The sequence below is a fragment of the Lissotriton vulgaris genome, chromosome 6 (assembly GCF_964263255.1).
Source record: "Lissotriton vulgaris chromosome 6, aLisVul1.2, whole genome shotgun sequence".
Taxonomy (NCBI): domain Eukaryota; kingdom Metazoa; phylum Chordata; class Amphibia; order Caudata; family Salamandridae; genus Lissotriton; species Lissotriton vulgaris.
The window spans coordinates 1,531,467,174-1,531,486,556 of NC_141694.1; the positions used below are offsets into that span (position 1 = coordinate 1,531,467,174).

At 42.6% G+C, this 19,383-nt stretch overlaps 1 protein-coding gene across 1 annotated transcript in view; it reads left to right on the forward strand.

Moving 5' to 3' along the window:
* ANKEF1 (ankyrin repeat and EF-hand domain containing 1) overlaps positions 1–19,383 on the forward strand; it is a 248,431-nt gene that overhangs the window by 157,189 nt on the left and 71,859 nt on the right. Inside the window, exon 7 of the mRNA XM_086927711.1 lies at positions 10,826–11,645. Within this exon, the coding sequence (XP_086783837.1) occupies positions 10,826–11,645 (820 nt within the window). The remainder of the gene's footprint in view (positions 1–10,825; positions 11,646–19,383) is intronic.

Consider the following 19,383-nt stretch of genomic DNA (forward strand, 5'->3'; position numbering starts at 1 on the left):
CAAGGAGATTAGTAATGGTATGGTCGCCAGTCGCATCAAAGTGCAAGTTTAGGTCACCTAGGATGGTGAAGTTGGCGGATTTAGTAGTGAGCACTGTGGCCGTTTCGAGAAGGGCATTAATAAATCTAGTGGCCTGGCCTGGAGGGCGATAAATGTATAGGCCAGATAGCGTAAATTGGGGGGTCACGCTAATTTTAAACTGGGCGCATTCACAGTCTTGGAGAGGTTCCTTGATAAAAGAACAAGTCAGGTGTTTTTTAAAGCTACCACTGAACAGCCAGGCAGCAGTAATAAAAATAGTTTTCACTGAGGCAAGCATAGCTGTCCTACATAGAAAACCAGACTACAGATTAAAATACGAAATCTGTAGTCTGGTTTCTCACGAAAGGGACTAGCCAGTTTAAATAGTAATTTAAAATCCAATTCATTTGTGAAGTTAGATTTTAAAACAATATGAAAAGTAACTTTTTTGATAGCTACTTTTTCCCAGCCTTAAGTTCCTGGCTATTAATTTGCATTTATTCTCCAGCTTCTCACAGTCTGGATTTAGCCTGAATATGGTGTGAAATTCCACCTAGGAGCTGCACAATAGGTCAGTGTGATTGACAGACGAACCTGAATGGGCCCAGATGACTCATTGGCGCTCAGCAGAAGAATGGAGGCTGTGCCCATCCTGTTGGCACCCCAGTGTCAAATCCTGCTTGACAGGTCTGTTGAGCCACATGTACCACTTAAGGCACATTTAAAAGGGGAGAAAATAGGATGCCAAGACAATTCTTGTAGCTCCATTGTCTGGTTGCTGGAGGACCCCGGTTTTGTTTTACCTGACTTCTGTCTCTGGGTTTGTTGTGGCTACAATGGCTGCTTTAAACTGAGTTTTATTGTTCGAAGTGGATGGACACTAAGATTACAATCGCACTCTCCAGACACACATATAGCCCTACAAGCCCACACTTAGTCTGGCCAGGAGTCTCTATCAGAAATCAGAGTCACAAGTTGGCTAACATAGAACAGAAGGGGGCATCTGCCCCCAAACATGTGTTAATGTTATGGAATGTATAGGTGCTGAACAACTCCAAGAAAACGTAACTTATGAGGGACTGCCATATGTTAACATGCTTAATATAGTCATATTGTTCCTACAAGAAACTCACCTTTTCAAAGCTTGCACTGTCAGCATTGATAAAAGTGGAGTGTACATAGAATTTTTGTGCATACTCTACATTTCCAGAGGTGGCCCTATTAATGAGGACAGGAATTTATTAAAGCTATATGTGCATTATTGTGAAGTGGTGTGGCTCACTGGTTAGAGGCAGCAGACCCGTAAGCAGAGGACGGCCCGGGACCAGGGTTCGATTCCCGATGCGGCAGGGTCGTGGACCAGGGTCAGCGGGCTCGATAATCCTCGCCTCGGTGCCTACTCCAGTCAGGGACCACACTCGGCAACTCTGGGCATTAGCTTGCCTCATCTTCACAACGGCCCCCCCAGACCGCCGGGGATGCTTGGTCGCACCTTAGAGATACCCATTAGGGACCATCTCTCAGGGTGAGCCAGGACGGGTTCCCCAGCGGTCGAAGCGTGGAGATACTCCTCCGGGAGTCGATTCTAGCGCTATATAAACCCACAATTAAATTGTAGACTCTAAGGGCTAATTTCTAATTGTCCAGGAAAAATTACAAATGTAAAATGAATTAACACATACAATTCGCCATTACCTTGGCTGCACGGGCTGACTTCACCGCACCTGGGTCCCCAACGCTGTTCGTCTCCCCTGCCGCGTCACCAGATCACCGGCCGCAGTTGGGGGAGACTACAGCTCCCAGGAGGGTTAGCGGCACTACAGCTTCCGGACAGTTGCGCGCCCTGAGGTGCTGAAAAAGGACAAGCTCCCTCGGTGGAGCGGGGGCATACAATTCGCCATTACCTTGGCTGCACAGGCTGACTTCACCGCACCTGGGTCTCCAACGCTGTTCGTCTCCCCTGCCGCCGTCACCAGATCACCGGCCGCAGTTGGGGGAGACTACAGCTCCCAGGAGGGTTAGCGGCACTATAGCTTCCGGCCAGTTGCGCGCCTGGAGGCGCTGAAAAAGGACAGGCTCCCTCGGTGGAGCGGGGGCATACAATTCGCCATTACCTTGGCTGCACAGGCTGACTTCACCGCACCTGGGTCCCCAATGCTGTTCGTCTCCCCTGCCGCCATCAACAGATCACCGGCCGCAGTTGCGGGAGACTACAGCTCCCTGGAGGGGTAGCAACACTACAGCTTCCGGCCAGTTGCGCGCCCGGAGGCGCTGAAAAAGGACAGGCTTCCTCCGCGTCGCGGGACGCGCGCGGGCAGCGCCGGGAGAAGCCTGGGACAAGGGCGGGGCAGTCTGTGGCAGTCCCGGGCTGAACGAGGCTGGGCTGGGCCATGGGCCGTGGTAGCTGCGGAAAAGACTTACACCCATTTCTGTGAGACTATTACGTTACGTTTTAAGGATATTTTATTGCCATATTCGTATTTCAATTTTTAATGTGAGTGATTCATGATAGCTATGGTGCTTTAAATACTTGTTTTGCAGGTTCTACCCTAAGCTCTAATAATGTCTAAACTTCGATCTGCGAAAACTACCTCAGCGCCAGTCACGATGGATAACTACCTAGTTAAAGTAGTGAATAAGATTAATAATGACCGGCGACTTTCATTAAGTCGGGTTAGCCCCCCCGCTTCCCCCTCTAATCTGTCTACCTCTCTTGATATACCAGCGCTAGACAATAGCTGTAATCAAGGTAGCCAGGCTACAATTAGTAATGAAATACTAGTATCCCCAGTACAAAGTCAGGCTGTGCCGGATGATCTCTCTGACACCTCACAACAACCTTCCCCTGTACGTAGAGTAGTAGGAAGTTACCCAACAAACGGGGGGCAATAGGAAAACTAAAAGAGTGGATATACCCCTAAAAAATCTAATGGGGGAAAATGATGCCTAAGAAAAGGATGGGATGACTACATTGAACACTGAACAATTTGATCTGCTGGTTAGCATTATTGAAGCTAAATTCGAAACGATTACCAAACCCCTATTATCCAAATTAGATAAGGTCTCTAATGAAGTAACTAGATTGGGTGGCCTTTTGAAGACTCATATTGACCTGGCCGAAACCAATAAGGTCAGAAAGGCGTGGAATAATGTAAGTAAGGAAGTAGTAATACCACCTGAGGGGGGACTAGGGTTAACCACACAGTAATGCCAGATCAACCACCCACAGTGAGCCAAGGAAATCAAGTGAGCCAGGGAAACTTAGTATCCGCAGCAGTTGAGAACAAAGTGGGGTGGACGGAAGTGAGGAGGAGACGCTTTATTAATCTCCCTCAGACTGCGCCCCCTATGTGGTTGTACTAACTAAAGTTCCCCAGGTTGACACCCACTTAACTCAGTCTCAGCAAGAATCTCATGACTCTCTGAAAAATAAATCAGTTTCTTGGTAGCACAAACACTGTGGGTTCCCAATTGTTTATTCCAATTTCCAACGATATATTAACTACCAGAAGGGTTAACTGGATTGGTAACTCTAGAAAGAATAGCACGGGGGACTGTGTCATTATCAATTTTAAGCACCACCAACATGTTGCCACAGTCTTGCTTAGAGCAGCTTCCCTACCGATTACTGACAACAGTGTGTGTGCACGCCCGCTCGGCTTTTTCTATAGCCACCTCAGTAATGTACCACCTAAAGATATTAACCAGCCGAAGCCATTTCCACCTTTTTCTAGGCCAGGTTTAATCATTCCACTACAAAATCGTTTTCATGCTTTAAATAGCTTGGACTCTAATGATTGACTTATCTTGAATAGTCCACCCCCCCTGTGTGAGGATATTAATACCCCGGTAATCGGAATGATCGAAAGCCCTACAGTCTCTATGGTAACTAGGCTGGAGAATTGCAACCAGATAAATGATTGTGAGGGCCCGTCTATTGGAAATCTAAGGGAAATAGATAGATCCAATGTAACCTTGACATCGGATAGGGCTATTACAGGGGGAAATGGGATAATTATTACTAGTTGGAACGTTGCAGGACTGAAATCTAAGGGGAATGCCTTGGGCTGGTTGAATTTTATGAATAGCTATGACATCCACTGTTTCCAGGAAACATGGTGTAGGGAAGAAGTTAATTATGAGGGGTTTGCTTCTTATAATTTGCCGGCGCAGGGTACTGGGCCAGGAAGAGCAAAAGGTGGTCTCCGGATTTTAGTATCTATTCACCGCCCACTTATAGTAAAAAAGTATATAACTGTAGGAGCACATGCCCAGATTCTCTGGTTACTAGAGGGGCGAGACCATAAAATTCTTCTGGTAAATTATTACAATAATATCTTCAATAGCTCCAGGGCAGTAGTTGTTGATGACCTGGCTAGCACTGTCGAAAATCTAATTCCAGATGTAAATGTTTCATTTGATTTTATCTAGGTTGGGGACTTTAATACCCCATTATGTGATCTGCCGACAGGGATGGTGTGTGGGTTTTTTAATTATACCGGTTTGGATGATCTACATTTTGGACATAACCGATATGGAGAGGCTCTAAATAATTTCTTGGGATGTTATGATCTGGAAATTTTGGGGTTTCAAAAAGATGAAAATGGTCAAATTATCCCTACTTTTAAAAACCGATACACCAGCTCAGTTATTGATCATGTAATTGTTTCTTCTAATATTACATCCTGTTGTGCTCCCCCTAGGATTGAATCATCTAGCCTAAGTGACTACAATTGTATTATCTTGGAAACTACTTTTTGGGGTGAACGTTTTGTTACCATGGGTACTACAGTTTCTAATCTGGAACCCCATAGACCAAATGGAGTCCGTTTAAGATGGGTAGGGGAAAAAGCTACTGAATTAATTGGCTCTATAGTCAGGGATTGTATGGGAGATATTACCCTTATACTTGACAACAGTGCCGATAACAAACAGGTTTTATCTGCTTTTAATGATATCAATAAATCTATTGATGCCAGGTTTACTAAATCAAAAGGGGGTCAGCGTAAAAATGAACCAGCCTGGTTTGATCGCTCATGTACTAGGCTTTTAACTGAATTAAAACATGCCCTTGCCAAAAAGCCCAGGGACTCTGACTCTGTAATAAAATCAAGACGAGGCTATAAGTATGCCCTAAAACAGAGGAAAAGTGAGCTACAGTAGTTGGCGTGGGATTTCCTCAACCAGGCGGCCGAGTGCTCCAATAGTACTCTGTTATGGGCTACCGTGAAATCTACTTTTCTTAAGGATGAAAATCTGCCAGAGTTAACTTCTAATGTCCCGAGCGATGTTTGGATAGCCCATTTTTCAAATATTTTTGACTCTAACGGTTGTTTGGATACCGACCAAAGAAGGTGGGAAGTCCCTGGACATCACAGTTAGTGAGGTGGAACTTGGCATACGAGCAAGTAAGGGGGGGAAAGCCCAGGGACCCGATGGAGTGCCCATCGATGTCTATAAAGTAGCGCCGGAGATGTGGAGCCCTCTTTTAGCTATTGTTTTTAATGCTGCAGTATGTACCGAGGCCCCTGAAACATGGGGGGAATCAATTATTATCCCGATACATAAAAAGGGCAGTAGGTCTGAGGTGAAAAATTACCGTCCGATCTCTCTTTTTGACTCTTCAGTCAAGATTATGAGCAGAATTATGTTAGCGAGGTAAGAGGAATGGGGCGAGCAAGAGGGTATCCTTGCCGATTTGGATTTAGAAAGGGCTGGGGTACACTCGATCAGTGTTTAAACCTTGATTTATTGATCGGGAAATACACTGAAGCAAAATCTGTCTCAATTTACCTCTGCTTCGCAATCCTAAGTAGTGCTTTTGACATGGTTGACCACTCTATACTATGGCCAACCCTGTTACAGTTAGGAGCACCAGAGGGCATAATTTACTCTCTGGCTAGGCTGTATAGGAAACTAAAAACTTGTGTGCGTTTTGGCACTAATGGTGAATGCACCCCAAAATTTGAAGTTAAAAGACGGATTAGACAGGGCTGTGTACTAGCCCCCCTCCTTTTTATTTTATTTATTAACGGAATCAATGAAATTTTAAAAAGTGTTAAAGCGGATGCCCCCCAGATAAATGGAGCTCCTGTGCCGGTGTTATACACCGATGACGCCGTCCTGCTCTCCAGAACACCGTTAGGATTACAGCGCCTGATAAATAGATTTTTTACCTTTATCAGTGATAGAAAATTAATTATTAACAAGGGGGAAAACGTTTTCCATGACCTGCGAGGCTAAGTTAAAGCTTCAAACTGTTTTTTTATTGATAAAGAAAAGGTGCATCAGGTGGATACATTTTGTTCTCTTGGTATAACCTTCTCCAAAGATAGATCGTGGTCCAACGAATTAAAAAACATCCGTATTAAAATGGCAAAAAATGCCTACGGTGTTTTTAGATTTGCTAACAAGGTCGGGGACCGACGTACCAGAGATATGCTTAAAATCTATCAAGCCAGGTGCGTCAGTATCGCACTCTATGGGGCTGGTGTCTGGGGCCATAGACGTGACCATAAGTTGCAGCGGGAGGAAAATGCTTTTTAAAAAAAGCTCCTGTCGTTGCCAACTTCTGCTTCTCCTGAGTTAATCCATCGGGAAATGGACACTAATTTCCTGATCGATCAATTATCCCTGAGGCCACTTATGATTTGGCGGTCAATCTGGCTCCAGGAGGAAAAATCTTTTACTAGATCGATCATCGAGGCCTGTCTCTCGTTGGATAAATACTCTAATATACCCTGGTTAAAATATGTCATCAGCTGTTTTTCTGAGATTTTTTATTTAAATGTCTTGGTTGATCCTGGCGCAGCGGCCTTAATTTCAGCTGAAATCTAAATTTTTGGCTTTCTCTGCGAGAAAGCGAGCTGTTGCTAATGGATCTTTATCTACTGTCACATTTTACAATAGTTTCATTATTGTTGAAGGTTTTCCCATTTATTTAATATGGGTGACAAGGCCATCACACAAGTTTGTGCTAACCAGGCTGAGGTTTGGTGTAGCACATCATTTAGTAGCTCTGCCAACTCTTAAGAAATATCCGCAGGGGCCATGTATGTGTGATGGCGTTACCAAACAAAGCACTTTGCACTTTCTTTTGATCTGTAAACTGTATATGAATTTCCGTCCAACCTACTTCAAGCCTATGTTTCTTAAATATGGTGTTCGTACAGTTATGCAGGCTATGAGTCTTATTTTTAACCTGCAACATGTTGATGTCTGTTTTTTAACTGCTACGTTTTTAATTCAATCTATTAAGGCCAGGAAAAGTATGTGTTTTTAAACTATTGTGTCTGTTATAATTTTGGTAGTCTCCCCATTCTGTAAACCACTGTAATTATTACACAATGTATATATTTTGTGATTTATGGTCATTTTTTATGCACTGAATAAAGCTTCATGACTTGACTTGAATTAACACATATGGTCCTAACCAAGAAGGCCAGGAACTTTTTTCCAAGGCCATGCACAGCTCTGGATCCCAGGACACTGATCTGGGAAGGGGGACCATATTCTCATGCTGCATGCCTCACTTGATAGCACCAGCAACAGAGATAAGTGACAAATCACAGCCAGAGAAACATTTTTTAACATATTGCAATAATATAATCTGGAAGTTACTTGGTGTATTAGACACAAAGGGGCACATGCATCAAGCTATTTACCAGTCGCAAAGGGGCCGATTGCGACTGGTGAATAGCCTTTGGTTATGTATCAACCCCAAAGGCATTCGCAAAAAAGGTAATCGCAGTTTTTGAGATTACCTATTTTGCGAAAGCAGTTAGAGAACCATAATTTGCGATTCCCTAAATGCAATGCAAGAAGCATTCTCAGAATGCGACTTTGCATTAAGGAATCACAAATTACCATCAACTTCAAGTTGATGGTAATTTGCAATTCCTTGGAAAAATGCACAAAATTGCATTTTTCTAAGTGCCATGTGGCGCATACACAAGCCTTTAGGGCATGTTTGTGCGCCACATGTGCACAAATACCAGTTTTGGGGGTGCATCAGGGTGGCCTTTTGGCCCCCTGCAATTTGCGATTACCTCTTTGGTAATCACAAATTGTGAATACTTTCCCATTCGGCCCATAGGAATAAATGGGAAAGCATTCCCTAATAGCGAGTCACAATTTGCTATTCGCTAATAATGAATGTGTAGGAATCGCTATTTTTTCTGCGAAACCTACATGCATAAGGAATTGCGATTCCTTAATGGCAATTCCTTAATAATCGCTATTAAGGAATCACAATTCCTTTGCTTGATGCATGTGCCCCAAAACCACTAGAACATACTCATATTAGTTCACAGGACATGGTACAGCCTCCAGAATTGATTTCTGGGTGAGCAGGCTGGGCCAAGGGCATCACTATCTACCTCAGACACACTCAAACCACTTCCCTTTGATACTGTTGCTGGAGTTGCCTAATACCATACGCAGCCAGAGGCTATGAAGGATGCACTCTACTAAACTCCTGGACAGTGTTTCAAGGAGGAAATAAGACAGGGCCATCAATGCATATTTTGACATAAATAAGGACCCGGTTGAAATGCATGCTACACTTTAAGAGGCATTAAAGGTTTTTATCAGAGGGGAGTGTATAGTAAAAGGGCACAGCATATTCAGGTCTATATGCAGTCAATTGAATCCATTGGAATCTGGACTTAAAATACTGGGAGACACACATAATGAAACTGGCTGGCCAGGGTTGCTGCTAGAGATGCATACTAAGCTACAAGAATATATAGAAGAAGCGGACACAGGAAATCACATTCTTAGTCAAATATACTTCAGCTCAGATATATGTAGAAGGTGAAAGGCCAAGAAACTCGCTAGGTAGACCAATCTAACGTCAGCAAGGAGCATCAGATGTAGTAACCATTGACTCAGCTGAGGGTTCCCCACAGTATCATCCTGAATATTTTCTGAAGATTTTCTGTCAGTACATTTTGCTGAGCTGCGAGATTTCAGTGACGCACTGACTGTCACTGCTATACATAACTACCTAGATAGGGTCAGCTTAACTTGGGTAGAAGTGAATGAATGGGAGGCTCTATGCTCTCCTACTACAGAGGAGGACGCGAAAACCCCTATTAGAGGATTGGTGAATGCTTGAGCTCCAGGAAAGGATGGCCGTGCAAGTGAGTTTTTTTTTTAATGTAAATGAGTTTGAGATTTCTTTTGCCCTGGCACTGGATTCTCTGGGTAGTCTGCACGGGGAGTTTCATGGCTCAAGGGGTATTACGTTTGTACAACATAGGATTGTACTGTCACTCTATGCTGATTACAATATATTATTAGGAAAGGACCCAAAATCTGCCCGGAACCTCTAAGTCAGAGAGATTATTGCAGACGGTCTCACCTTACAGTTAAATGGTCAAAATCTATAATGATGCCCCTGAAGAGGGCAACCACCACCATCATTTTTAAATACTATATACAGTGTCATCAGTCCCCGGTCAGATACCTGGGTATATAATATTACTATGATATAGAAGTCCTGCTACATGACGACTATGGCAAATGTCTAGATAAAATTGCTACGTAGAATTGTAGAATAGATTAGGGATATCGGTGGCTGGTCGAGTAGGCATCATGGAAATGGTTGTTTTGCCTCAACTGTTATTCCTCTTTCAAAATATTTCAGACCCACTAAACCACAAATTCTTTATCCAATTGAACTTTCCAATGAATAGACTAGCACAGGCAGGCAATCAGCCCAGAATAAATTTGAAAATCATGTAAATTCCTTGCAAGGTAGAGGGGTTTGCAGCACCGAACTCTGTAGTATATTACCTAGTAACGCAGGCCCAGTTTGGAAACCACTGGTTTCACAATATTATAGAAGCCCCACACTATAATTTTCAAAAGGGAATAGTGGGCCCAATTCCACTGAATACAGTGATCATGAAACCCTATGAAACACAATATGGGCGTGGTTGAAACTGGCAGGCTTGTGTAGCGTAGAGGTCATATATAGATCAATAGTACTGCTGATAAACAATCATGCATAGATGTGACATTTGAGCCAGTAGGCATGAAGTGACAACAGCAATGTAAATTGAATATTATGGAAGATATGTATGTGGTACCAAAATAGCAGCCCCCACCCATTTTTTTAGACATCTTTGAGTACCACACACTATGTTTGCAGAGCTGTAAAAGAAAGTAATCTGACTATTTGTTAATTTCAGGCCATCAACTGTTTTTTCCACCCGTGCTTTCTCAATTTACTTCTGTTTTCATGTTATTCCCTTCCTCCCCTTTCTCCCTTTTCTACTTGTCTCAATCTTGCTGTAAGTCTGATATTGAAAATAGGTCCTAGTACCCACAAATGAGGTCCATCTTGATCCTAGACTCCAGGGGCTTTTTCTCGCTACAAACAGATATGTTAGGCACCCAGTAGTTACTGTGCAAGGAGTCCAAATATATTCCCAGGGAGAAGACCCCACAACCACGCCCTGGCAAAACAAAGAGTTTCAACCCTAATCAAATGACTGGCTCTGTCCTAATAATTCACGTGGTCTGATTCCAACTATATGTGCTAGTCTTCTGAAACATATGTGTAGACCTCACTAGAAGAATCATGTTACAGTTATCATCCTACATGTGTGTTTGGGTCAAAGAGACTCCTTTTATTCATCTTCAATCATGGAAATAGCATCATGTTTTTCACAATACATTTGATCAAATGTTGATGACAAGTATACTCAATAATGAGTAAGTCTCCTAAAAGAGTGATCATCGCTCATGACCGTGACTTTGCTTGTGAGTCATACTAAATTTCTTCTTCTTGTTTTAGGCGCGGATCCAAAGTGGAAGAACCTGTTGCATTTAACACCAAGAGTAGTTGCAAAGGAAAAAGGTTTCAAAGCAGCAGCAAAGGAACTACGAAAAGCTGAACGCCTCTTCACAAAATTTTCCAAACCAGGAGCCAAGAACCCCAATGCACCGTGGGCGCTTAGTTTACATGACTGGTCATTTGAAAACCAGGTAGCCATTCGTGAAGCACTTCAACCCCTCGACAAAGGTGATGGGACAGTCCTCAAAGAGGATTTTATAACAGTTCTTGAGGACCTTGGAGCTCCAGTTACTCCAGAAGAGATACAGGCCATAATACAGTTGCATGAAAAAGCACGATCGGGAAAAATCAACCTCGAAGAATTCCTTAAAGGCTCGAAGTACTTACAGAAAGCATATTTGCTATCGTCATATGGACCCAAAAAGAAAAAAGCAAAGAAGAAGAGAGGGAGAAGAGGAACATTTACTATACCTATGCCAATTTGCACTGTACCTGCTGAGTTGATATTTCGCCGTGAAGACGGTGGTCCTCCCAATTTCATGATTGAAGCCTTTCACTGCGTTACAGATGCCAATCGTTTTGACTGTGACCATCCCCCTGAGAATCCATTACAGGATGATACAGGATGGTATATCGATGACCCTGGGAGGGTCTATACCAATATTAGTTATGCCACAAAAGCAGGGGATGTAGAGTCACTCAAAAAAGCTTTAGAGGAAGGTGTTCCAGTTGATGTGAAAGACATTTATTACAAAACTCCACTGATGTCTGCATGTGCCTTTGGAAATATGGATGCTGTGAAATTCCTTTTGGAGAAGGGGTAAGTTTCCGTTTGTATCTTCCGCAAAGGCAATGTTTTGATGGATCATGCTCTGGACAAAGTAGGGAGTAAAAAGAATGAAAAGTGTACTTAATATGCATACACCCTTGACACATACCAGAATTATACATAGAATCGGGTTTCCCAAACACCACTGCAAACGTGATGAGACGAAGGCACTAACATATTTAATGAATTAGGCATTGTACAAAATGACCAATCAATGTCCGGCAGCTTGCTTGCATCAATGTTTATGAAGAAAATGTAAGGTCTTGTAAAAACGAGAATCTTATGCCTCAACATCGCTACTAAGCTCCACATATTATTTTTAGAGGTCCAAACTGTTTCCATTCAATTTTATATTGTTCTTTTTAAGTTAATATACTGAGGACTTCGTCTTCTTCATATCTAGTAAAACAAAATCTATCCTGCATGACCACTTATATGACCTTTGGTACATTTCCCATTAATCATGATTTGTATCCGGCAACCATAATAGCGATAAACACAGAAATATACTAACATATCTTCATTATCAGCATTAATCTCAAAATTAGGTTAGGTTGCTTCTATTTATCGTGTCATTATCATTTGTGAAATAGATTTATAAATTCCTTTGAAATAATTCTTCAAATAGCACTTACAGGTCGAAGAAAGCTGCTGGTCAATTTTAGCTACCTGGATCGGGTAATACAACAAAATACTCGATTTTGCATGATAAATGAGCGTTATCTATTTAAAAATGCCTCGAAGCTCTAGAAAACATGAAAGCATTCATGCCTTTAATTGGTGTTGCTCATTTATCTATGAGAGCATTATTATAAAAACTAATCATCACAAGCAACCATACATTTATTTAAAACCTTTTTTTGAAAGTTATTTAAATAGCTTGTTCGCCACACATCCGTGTTACTTGCAGACTTTTATTGGGTGCTAAAAATATATATTCAATGTTATTCTAATAGAATAGACTATAGTTTGTGAAATTTTGTAAGCAACACTCCTGATGTGCGAGAGATGAGAAAATTGCTTAATAAGAGCAGAAGAACATGTCCAACAGCTTGTCTCTGAACAACTCCCACTGATAAGAGACTAGCTTGGAAAATGTCTCCCAGCATGTGTAGTGTAACTCTAGGAAAACCAACTTGAATATACTTCTATCTATATTCTACTAAATTATGGACTGCAATCTTCACAACAAAAAAATCATAAATTTAGTATACTTGGTATATCATTTTTGTTGATGCTTTCATCCCGATAGTTATGCCAAATAGCATAACAACGAGAAAGAGCCCTATGCTGAGGAAGCCTTGAAGTACATGATGCCTTTCACCTGGAAGTACAGTTGTTTTCGCTTGGCCCTGTACATCATCATTACAGGATATTTCAGGTTACAGTCATGTTCGTCTGTGTACTGTTCTACCTGCCTTGGATCTTTTAGAACATTTGTAGGGTTCTTTATTCCTAGAAACAAGTAATTTTTTGTTCGATCATCAGTCCATGCTCTCCTTTCATAAACCCACAAACTCCGTCAAGACTGCACTTCATTTGGTTGCTTATCCATTTCTGCTACCAAAAATGCGTCTAGAAAGAGCTTGCCACTCTGTGTGACCGCCACAGCTGACCTAATTCATAATATAATCTGTTTTGGGCAAGGATCCTTAGCCCACCTACCATTCCCGAGATTGCCCTTTTCCGACAGATCATGCCTTAGTATTCCTTCATTTTAGACCAATTCCAAGTCCTGTGCAAAAAGCTTCCAATTTGCCATGTAATGCAGGGATTTGATGTATTTCCTCGGAACCAGATTATGTAGCCCAATGGTTCATAGCCTTTGGTACTTGGACCCCTGTGGGTCCGCAGCACCCACTCCTAGGGTCCTCGACTGCTTAGTAAGTTAAATAATACTAATAGATTAATAAGGAGTATATAAATAAAGTAGCAGATTTAAGACTTTAAAATGTTAAAGTGTTCTATAAATGAGAAGCAATTTGAAATTTTAAGTAAAAATTGATTTCCTCATATTTATTTGTGCGAGCAATGTTGGGTGCAACAAACAGAACACAGTATGGACTATGAGTTGTCTCAGTTGTATTTGGAAAAGCTCCAACCTTCCCATTCAAATTGCAATTTCGATTTTTTTATATTGGTTTGTGAATCAAATAAAATATTTAATAATTTCTGTATTTGTGCAAAGCTACCATGGGGTTGAGCAGGTGTTATCTTGGGTGTGTAACTCCCTTACCTTGACTAGAAGGAAAGACCCTTACTTGGACAGGGTGCATACCACTGCCAACTAGAGACCTGCCATTTCTAACACTGATGTTGAGCATACTTTGACAAATTGTTCTAAAAATACTGTCCCTTGTTGGTTTTGAACTTTTGTCTTCCAAAGGAAGATAGGATTAACTCAATGTCAGTTACAACAGATTAATTCCAGAGCAAGACAAACTAGTAGCTTGAATGTGAAGCCATATACAGAATTAAGAATAGCAATGGTAGATGTTGACCAGATAAAACAAGCATTTGCAATGCAATAGGTCTCACATTTATGAGAGTTTAAGCTATTGGCATTGTAAATGACAATGCATTTTATTTATTTGTTTTGATAATTAACACATACATAAAGGGTATTGTCATTTACAATGCCAATAGCTCAAACTCTTGTAAATGCCAGACCTATTTCACTACCAAGAAGTGATCGCGATTGTCCCGGGCTGCTTAAAGTAAAAGCGGCATGTCGCAAGGAATGTTACAGGAAAGCATGTCCTGCCTGCAGGAGGAGAAACTCATTAAAGAAAATAGTGCTGACAGACTAAATAGGACATACCTTGTAACAACAGAAGTAAAAGGGCCAGAATGGGGAGATCACTGGGCTGGAGGCAACACTATATGAGGGCGTTTCTGCCAGATAAGGGAGACCGCGCCAGACAAGGAAACCTCTTCAAGACTAAACAGACTGTGCCAAGTCAGAGGCGAAGACCCACAACAGACGAGAGAAGCGACAGAGCAGGGATACTGCGAGTTAAAAAAGATTACTGCGCCATTAGAAGGTAGGCCAATCAGCCAGGTTGATTAAATCATAGCAAGAGTAGGGCACCAGTTCAAGCATGCTGCACAATACAACTTTGCGCTTTCGACTGAGGCAACAACTGTCCGCATTATTTGTGCACCTTTTCTTGCAGACTGTGTAAAAGTGAAGGCGTACACTGGTTTTGTTGGTGCCTCCTAACGTCAGACTTTGACACTCATTTGCACTTGCAAAAATGCTAGCACAAAGATAGACTTTGTGCACCATTTGTGGCTGCAGCTTGCATAGTTAAAAAACAGTGGAGCTAATTTAGGGTAACCTGGCATCCCAGATTTGCCGGGATACTCCTGGACGTCAACATCTGTCATGGCATATTTGGCACATGTCCCGGATTTTAGAGAGGGTCAACTGAAAACAGTAAGAGGCACTTGAATAGGTGTTTCAAAGCAGGGCTAGTTAGTAGCTGTTATAAGTAAGAACTTTTATTAATAGGCATGATGCTGGTTTTAAAAAATGGCATTTTATTTATTTGCTTAGTGCCCCTTCTGCGTTTATGTTGATGAGGGCTATTATTCTTTGCCACTTCGTTAATGTAAAATTGAAGGTCTTCCTCTATTTTCGAAAAATATCCTGTTTTTGGGTCACAAGATCTGGTCACCCCAAGCAAATACCAGGTTTTTACGATCACTTAAAGAGCGAAAATTGAAAAAGGCCCCCTGAAACTTTGCAATGCTTTAAAACATATCCGGACCAAATACATCCACTGTGCCTTCCTCGCGGCCAAAGCATGGAACGCCCTTCCGCTCCACCTCAGACAGACAACATCGCTCCCCATCTTCGCAAGAAACCTCAAAACCTGGCTCTTCGACAGACCCTCTCCTTGATGGAATGGAACCTGCACCCCCCCATCCCCTCCCCACCCCTAGCGCCTTGAGACCCTTACGGGTGCGTAGTCGTGCTTTAACAAACTCCTAAATGAATGAATGAATGCCTAATTTATTCATGTATGTATTATTATTATATTATATTGTTGCACAGTTCATGTACTTCTCTGTAGCAGTATTTTAAACAGCAGTATTGGGCGCACAGAGAATTTTATGCCATTGTCTCTCTTCAACGTGCAGCTCCATATTCGCTCGTCATTCAAGAGCGAGAGGAAGGTTTAAAGCAGACTAAGCATACTGGCTGACAGACGGCTGCAATTATTAACCAGAAGAGAATTCCGCACACTTTCATTAATCTGCCTCACACATTCCTGCTACATTCAACAGTGATGTCCCAGTTACAAACGTCCTTTCATATAGCCTACCACGGGGCGAGCAGTTGAGGAGGCTTGTAAAGTGAGGAGGGGCGCAAGGGAGCGAGCTATCGAGAGCAAATTTACAAGCTATCTGGAAGACGAGTCAGCTATTCCCGTGCCAACTGTGACAGTTTTCGTTCAGAAAAAGGCAATCGGTTCACTGGAGGCTGATGAGGTGTGGTAAATTTAAATTACCTATACTTAATTTATGCGGTAAAGTTCAATAGGAATAACTCAGTCAAAAATAAGAGGCAGAATCCGTGGTATTTGAGGTTTAAAAGGGGTTTTATTCCTTAAAAAGGAATTGGTTCGAACCAAGGCAGATCGCATTCCGTCACCACGAAGGTTCGGGAAGGGATAGACAATACTTTATTGACAGGTTATCATATATATAGTCAATGCATTACATTAAGGCATATGTAGGAGGCGTAACAGCTGAGAGGAGAGATAAGAGTACACATACGTAATGAAAAAGGCGTTACAATAGGCGTGCATGAGGGCATGTACTAGAAACGTCATTATGAGGATGTCACAGGTGGGTGGATCCATAAGAGAATCCTGCAGTGTCAGCAGAAATATATGGCAGAGATGCGCGCGCAGCAGCATGACGTGTGATTGACGTGTAACTGGAGGGTGAAGGGGACTTGACATTTAGCCCTACACGAGGAGACAGAAGTCTGGGATGTCAGATCAACCTAATCCCAAATCGTATCTAATATCTTGTGTTTAAGGAACTGTATTATCTGGAAGGAAAGGTCTCTCGGGCAGAGGCTATTCTATACTGACTGCTAGTGCGTGATTATGCGCCTACGTGTCTGCATGAGATGCGAGGGGGCATGGGCCTACCATGGTAACAGGAGCTATGAATTACTTGTACGGAGACAGTGAGGCCGGGCCCTTTGCTCTGCAGCTGGAAGGATGTTTACCTAAACTATTAGACAGGAATGTATTTTTCGAGGAGTGGAGCAGATAACTTGAAGGCTGTATACAGTCTTGGCAGGCAACAGGCCGAGCCAAGCACCGTTAGCCGCGCAGGGAGTAAGACAAAGGTCATGGATACAGATGCAGGGCCAGGCTTGGAGCATTCAGAGGCAGAAGGCAGGAAAAGGCTCGATGGCAGAATTCAGGGCCTAACTCGCCAGAGCTAGAAATACATGAAAGTGCACCATATAAAGACGTTGGCAAGGCACACTTAGGAGCGGAATATCTGACCCATTCATGGTGGGTCTGAAAGAGGACATGTTAACGTTGGACGCAAATGTATTTGCGTCTTCATAGCTGGAAGTGGAGGGAACATACGTGTACTTGTAGCACGTACATGGAGACGTTGGGGTCTAAGATAGGGGACACAATTGATCATAAAAATTCATATTTCCTTATTCCCTCCTTGTCCCCTACGGACCCTTCATGATATATCGATCCTCATGAATCTATCGATCTGTTCACGTAACATCATTTGCTCTTCTTTCTTCTTATGGTGTTTTGAATGAGAACTCGAATGAGGAATACATGATGTAGCGCACAAGCCACATATCGCTGGCCCACATTGTAAACATAGGCAGCAACTGAATACTATGAGAAGGGCAATACCTAGGAAGGATAGGATCTTCCATCCCCAGGCTGTCAACGTGGTCCAGAACCAACCGGACCAAGTCCAGGTGCCTGGATTCTGGTGTATCAAACTTGCAATCTTATGAAGACGGGTTATGGCTCTATATACTGATGGCGCGATTTCTGGAATGAAAACACAGCAGCTCGATCCGATGATTCTACAGGCTCCGCCCCTATCGGCTAGGATGACGTCAAGGACAAGACGATTTTGCAGAACAACAATCCGCATAGCAGACTGCTCCTCTGTTAAGTTGCCTAGGGCAGAAGTAGTTTCATTCACTACAGCCTCGAGGGTTCTAGTTAATTTGCGTATCAGTTTACTATTAAAAACAGCACCTAAGTAGGGAAAGAAACCTTTATTGAAGTCTGTGTATTGCTCCCATGCCGTTTCAGTATAGTCGACAATCGGGAGATCTCTCCGGACTCTATTGGTTACTAGATGGGTATTCCTATGGTAATCAGGAGGGGCTAGGAAAACAGGTGGCAGAAGGAATGCAATGTAACAGGTACCATCCCAATCTAGAGGTAAGCGTATATATGCGGTATGACCACAAATGAAGTAGGAATGACGGGAAGCTCTAAATGTAGACTTGCCCTGATCACTGAATTCGATCACAGTAGTACATTTACTATGACCCAAGTGTACTGAACCATTCTTCCTTACACATAATTCACCTTTGACTGGTAATACTGACATAGCAGGCAAGACTGGTGCAGCTTCGGATTCAACATTCAGAATCATGAGGTTAAGTGTGAAGTTACCTAATCCGTATACTTCATTTTCTAGATCAGTTCCTGTTCTCTTGGGAAGTCCCTCCTTATTAGGGTAGCAGGCTTTAAGCAAAACTAAGTTCAGGTTTCCCCAAACCCAGTTGCCCTGGTAAACTACGGTATCTGAATCTAAAGAATTAATCAAACTAAACCATGCGCCACAGGAACCATTGTGTGTGAATGGATACGGAAAGAGGGGCAGAACTCCCTTGTATTTCTGGTAGGGAGGGAGTCGGCCACATATCCAACAATTTGTAGCGTTGTTGGTCTGATGGGAGTGATGTAACATACTAATGAATGTATTGTTGCGCAGCGCAAGTCTGTAGGACAACTCATGCGGAGGTAATTCGCTAAAAGAGTGTTCGGCAGTGACGTTGAAAGCAGAATGTACATGCTTGAAAATAGGGTAGTAGATGTGCAATAATATACTTGCAGCAATAATCAGTAGACTTAGAAAAAACATAATCAATAATGTCACTATACAGTGACTACGAAGTGATTTACAATATGCACGTTTCTTGAGCTGTTTCTGTCTATCTCTCTCTCTATTTCGGTCTAGGGGATACATGTCAGAAACTAATTTAACCGATTCACCTAGGGGAGGACTTAAACAATTAAACTGTCTGACTTGCTAGACCGTAGTTTCAGTTTATACTCTTGGGAAGCGGTTTTCTCAACAAGGGGGAGTTTCGAGTCAGTCTGTGGAGGAGGGCAGGGCTGAGAGTTCAAATCGGAAGGTAGTCCGTGAAATTTCTTGATGTGGCTCGAGTGCAGCCACCCTTTTCGGCCCTCAATCTTCACGGCTGTCCTCGTCGTCAGGAGCACCAATTTCGGCGTTTGCCAGCGGGGCTCCAGCGGGCTTCTTCGGTCGAAATTTCTCACAAATACATAATCCCCGGGGACCACTTCATGGGGCTTCACCTCGGTGTTGTCAGGAAAGGCTGCAGCTACCTGTGAACGACAAGATTGTAGTGCAGACATCAAGGAGGCAAGGTAATCTGTCAGCATATTACAGTCAACATCAG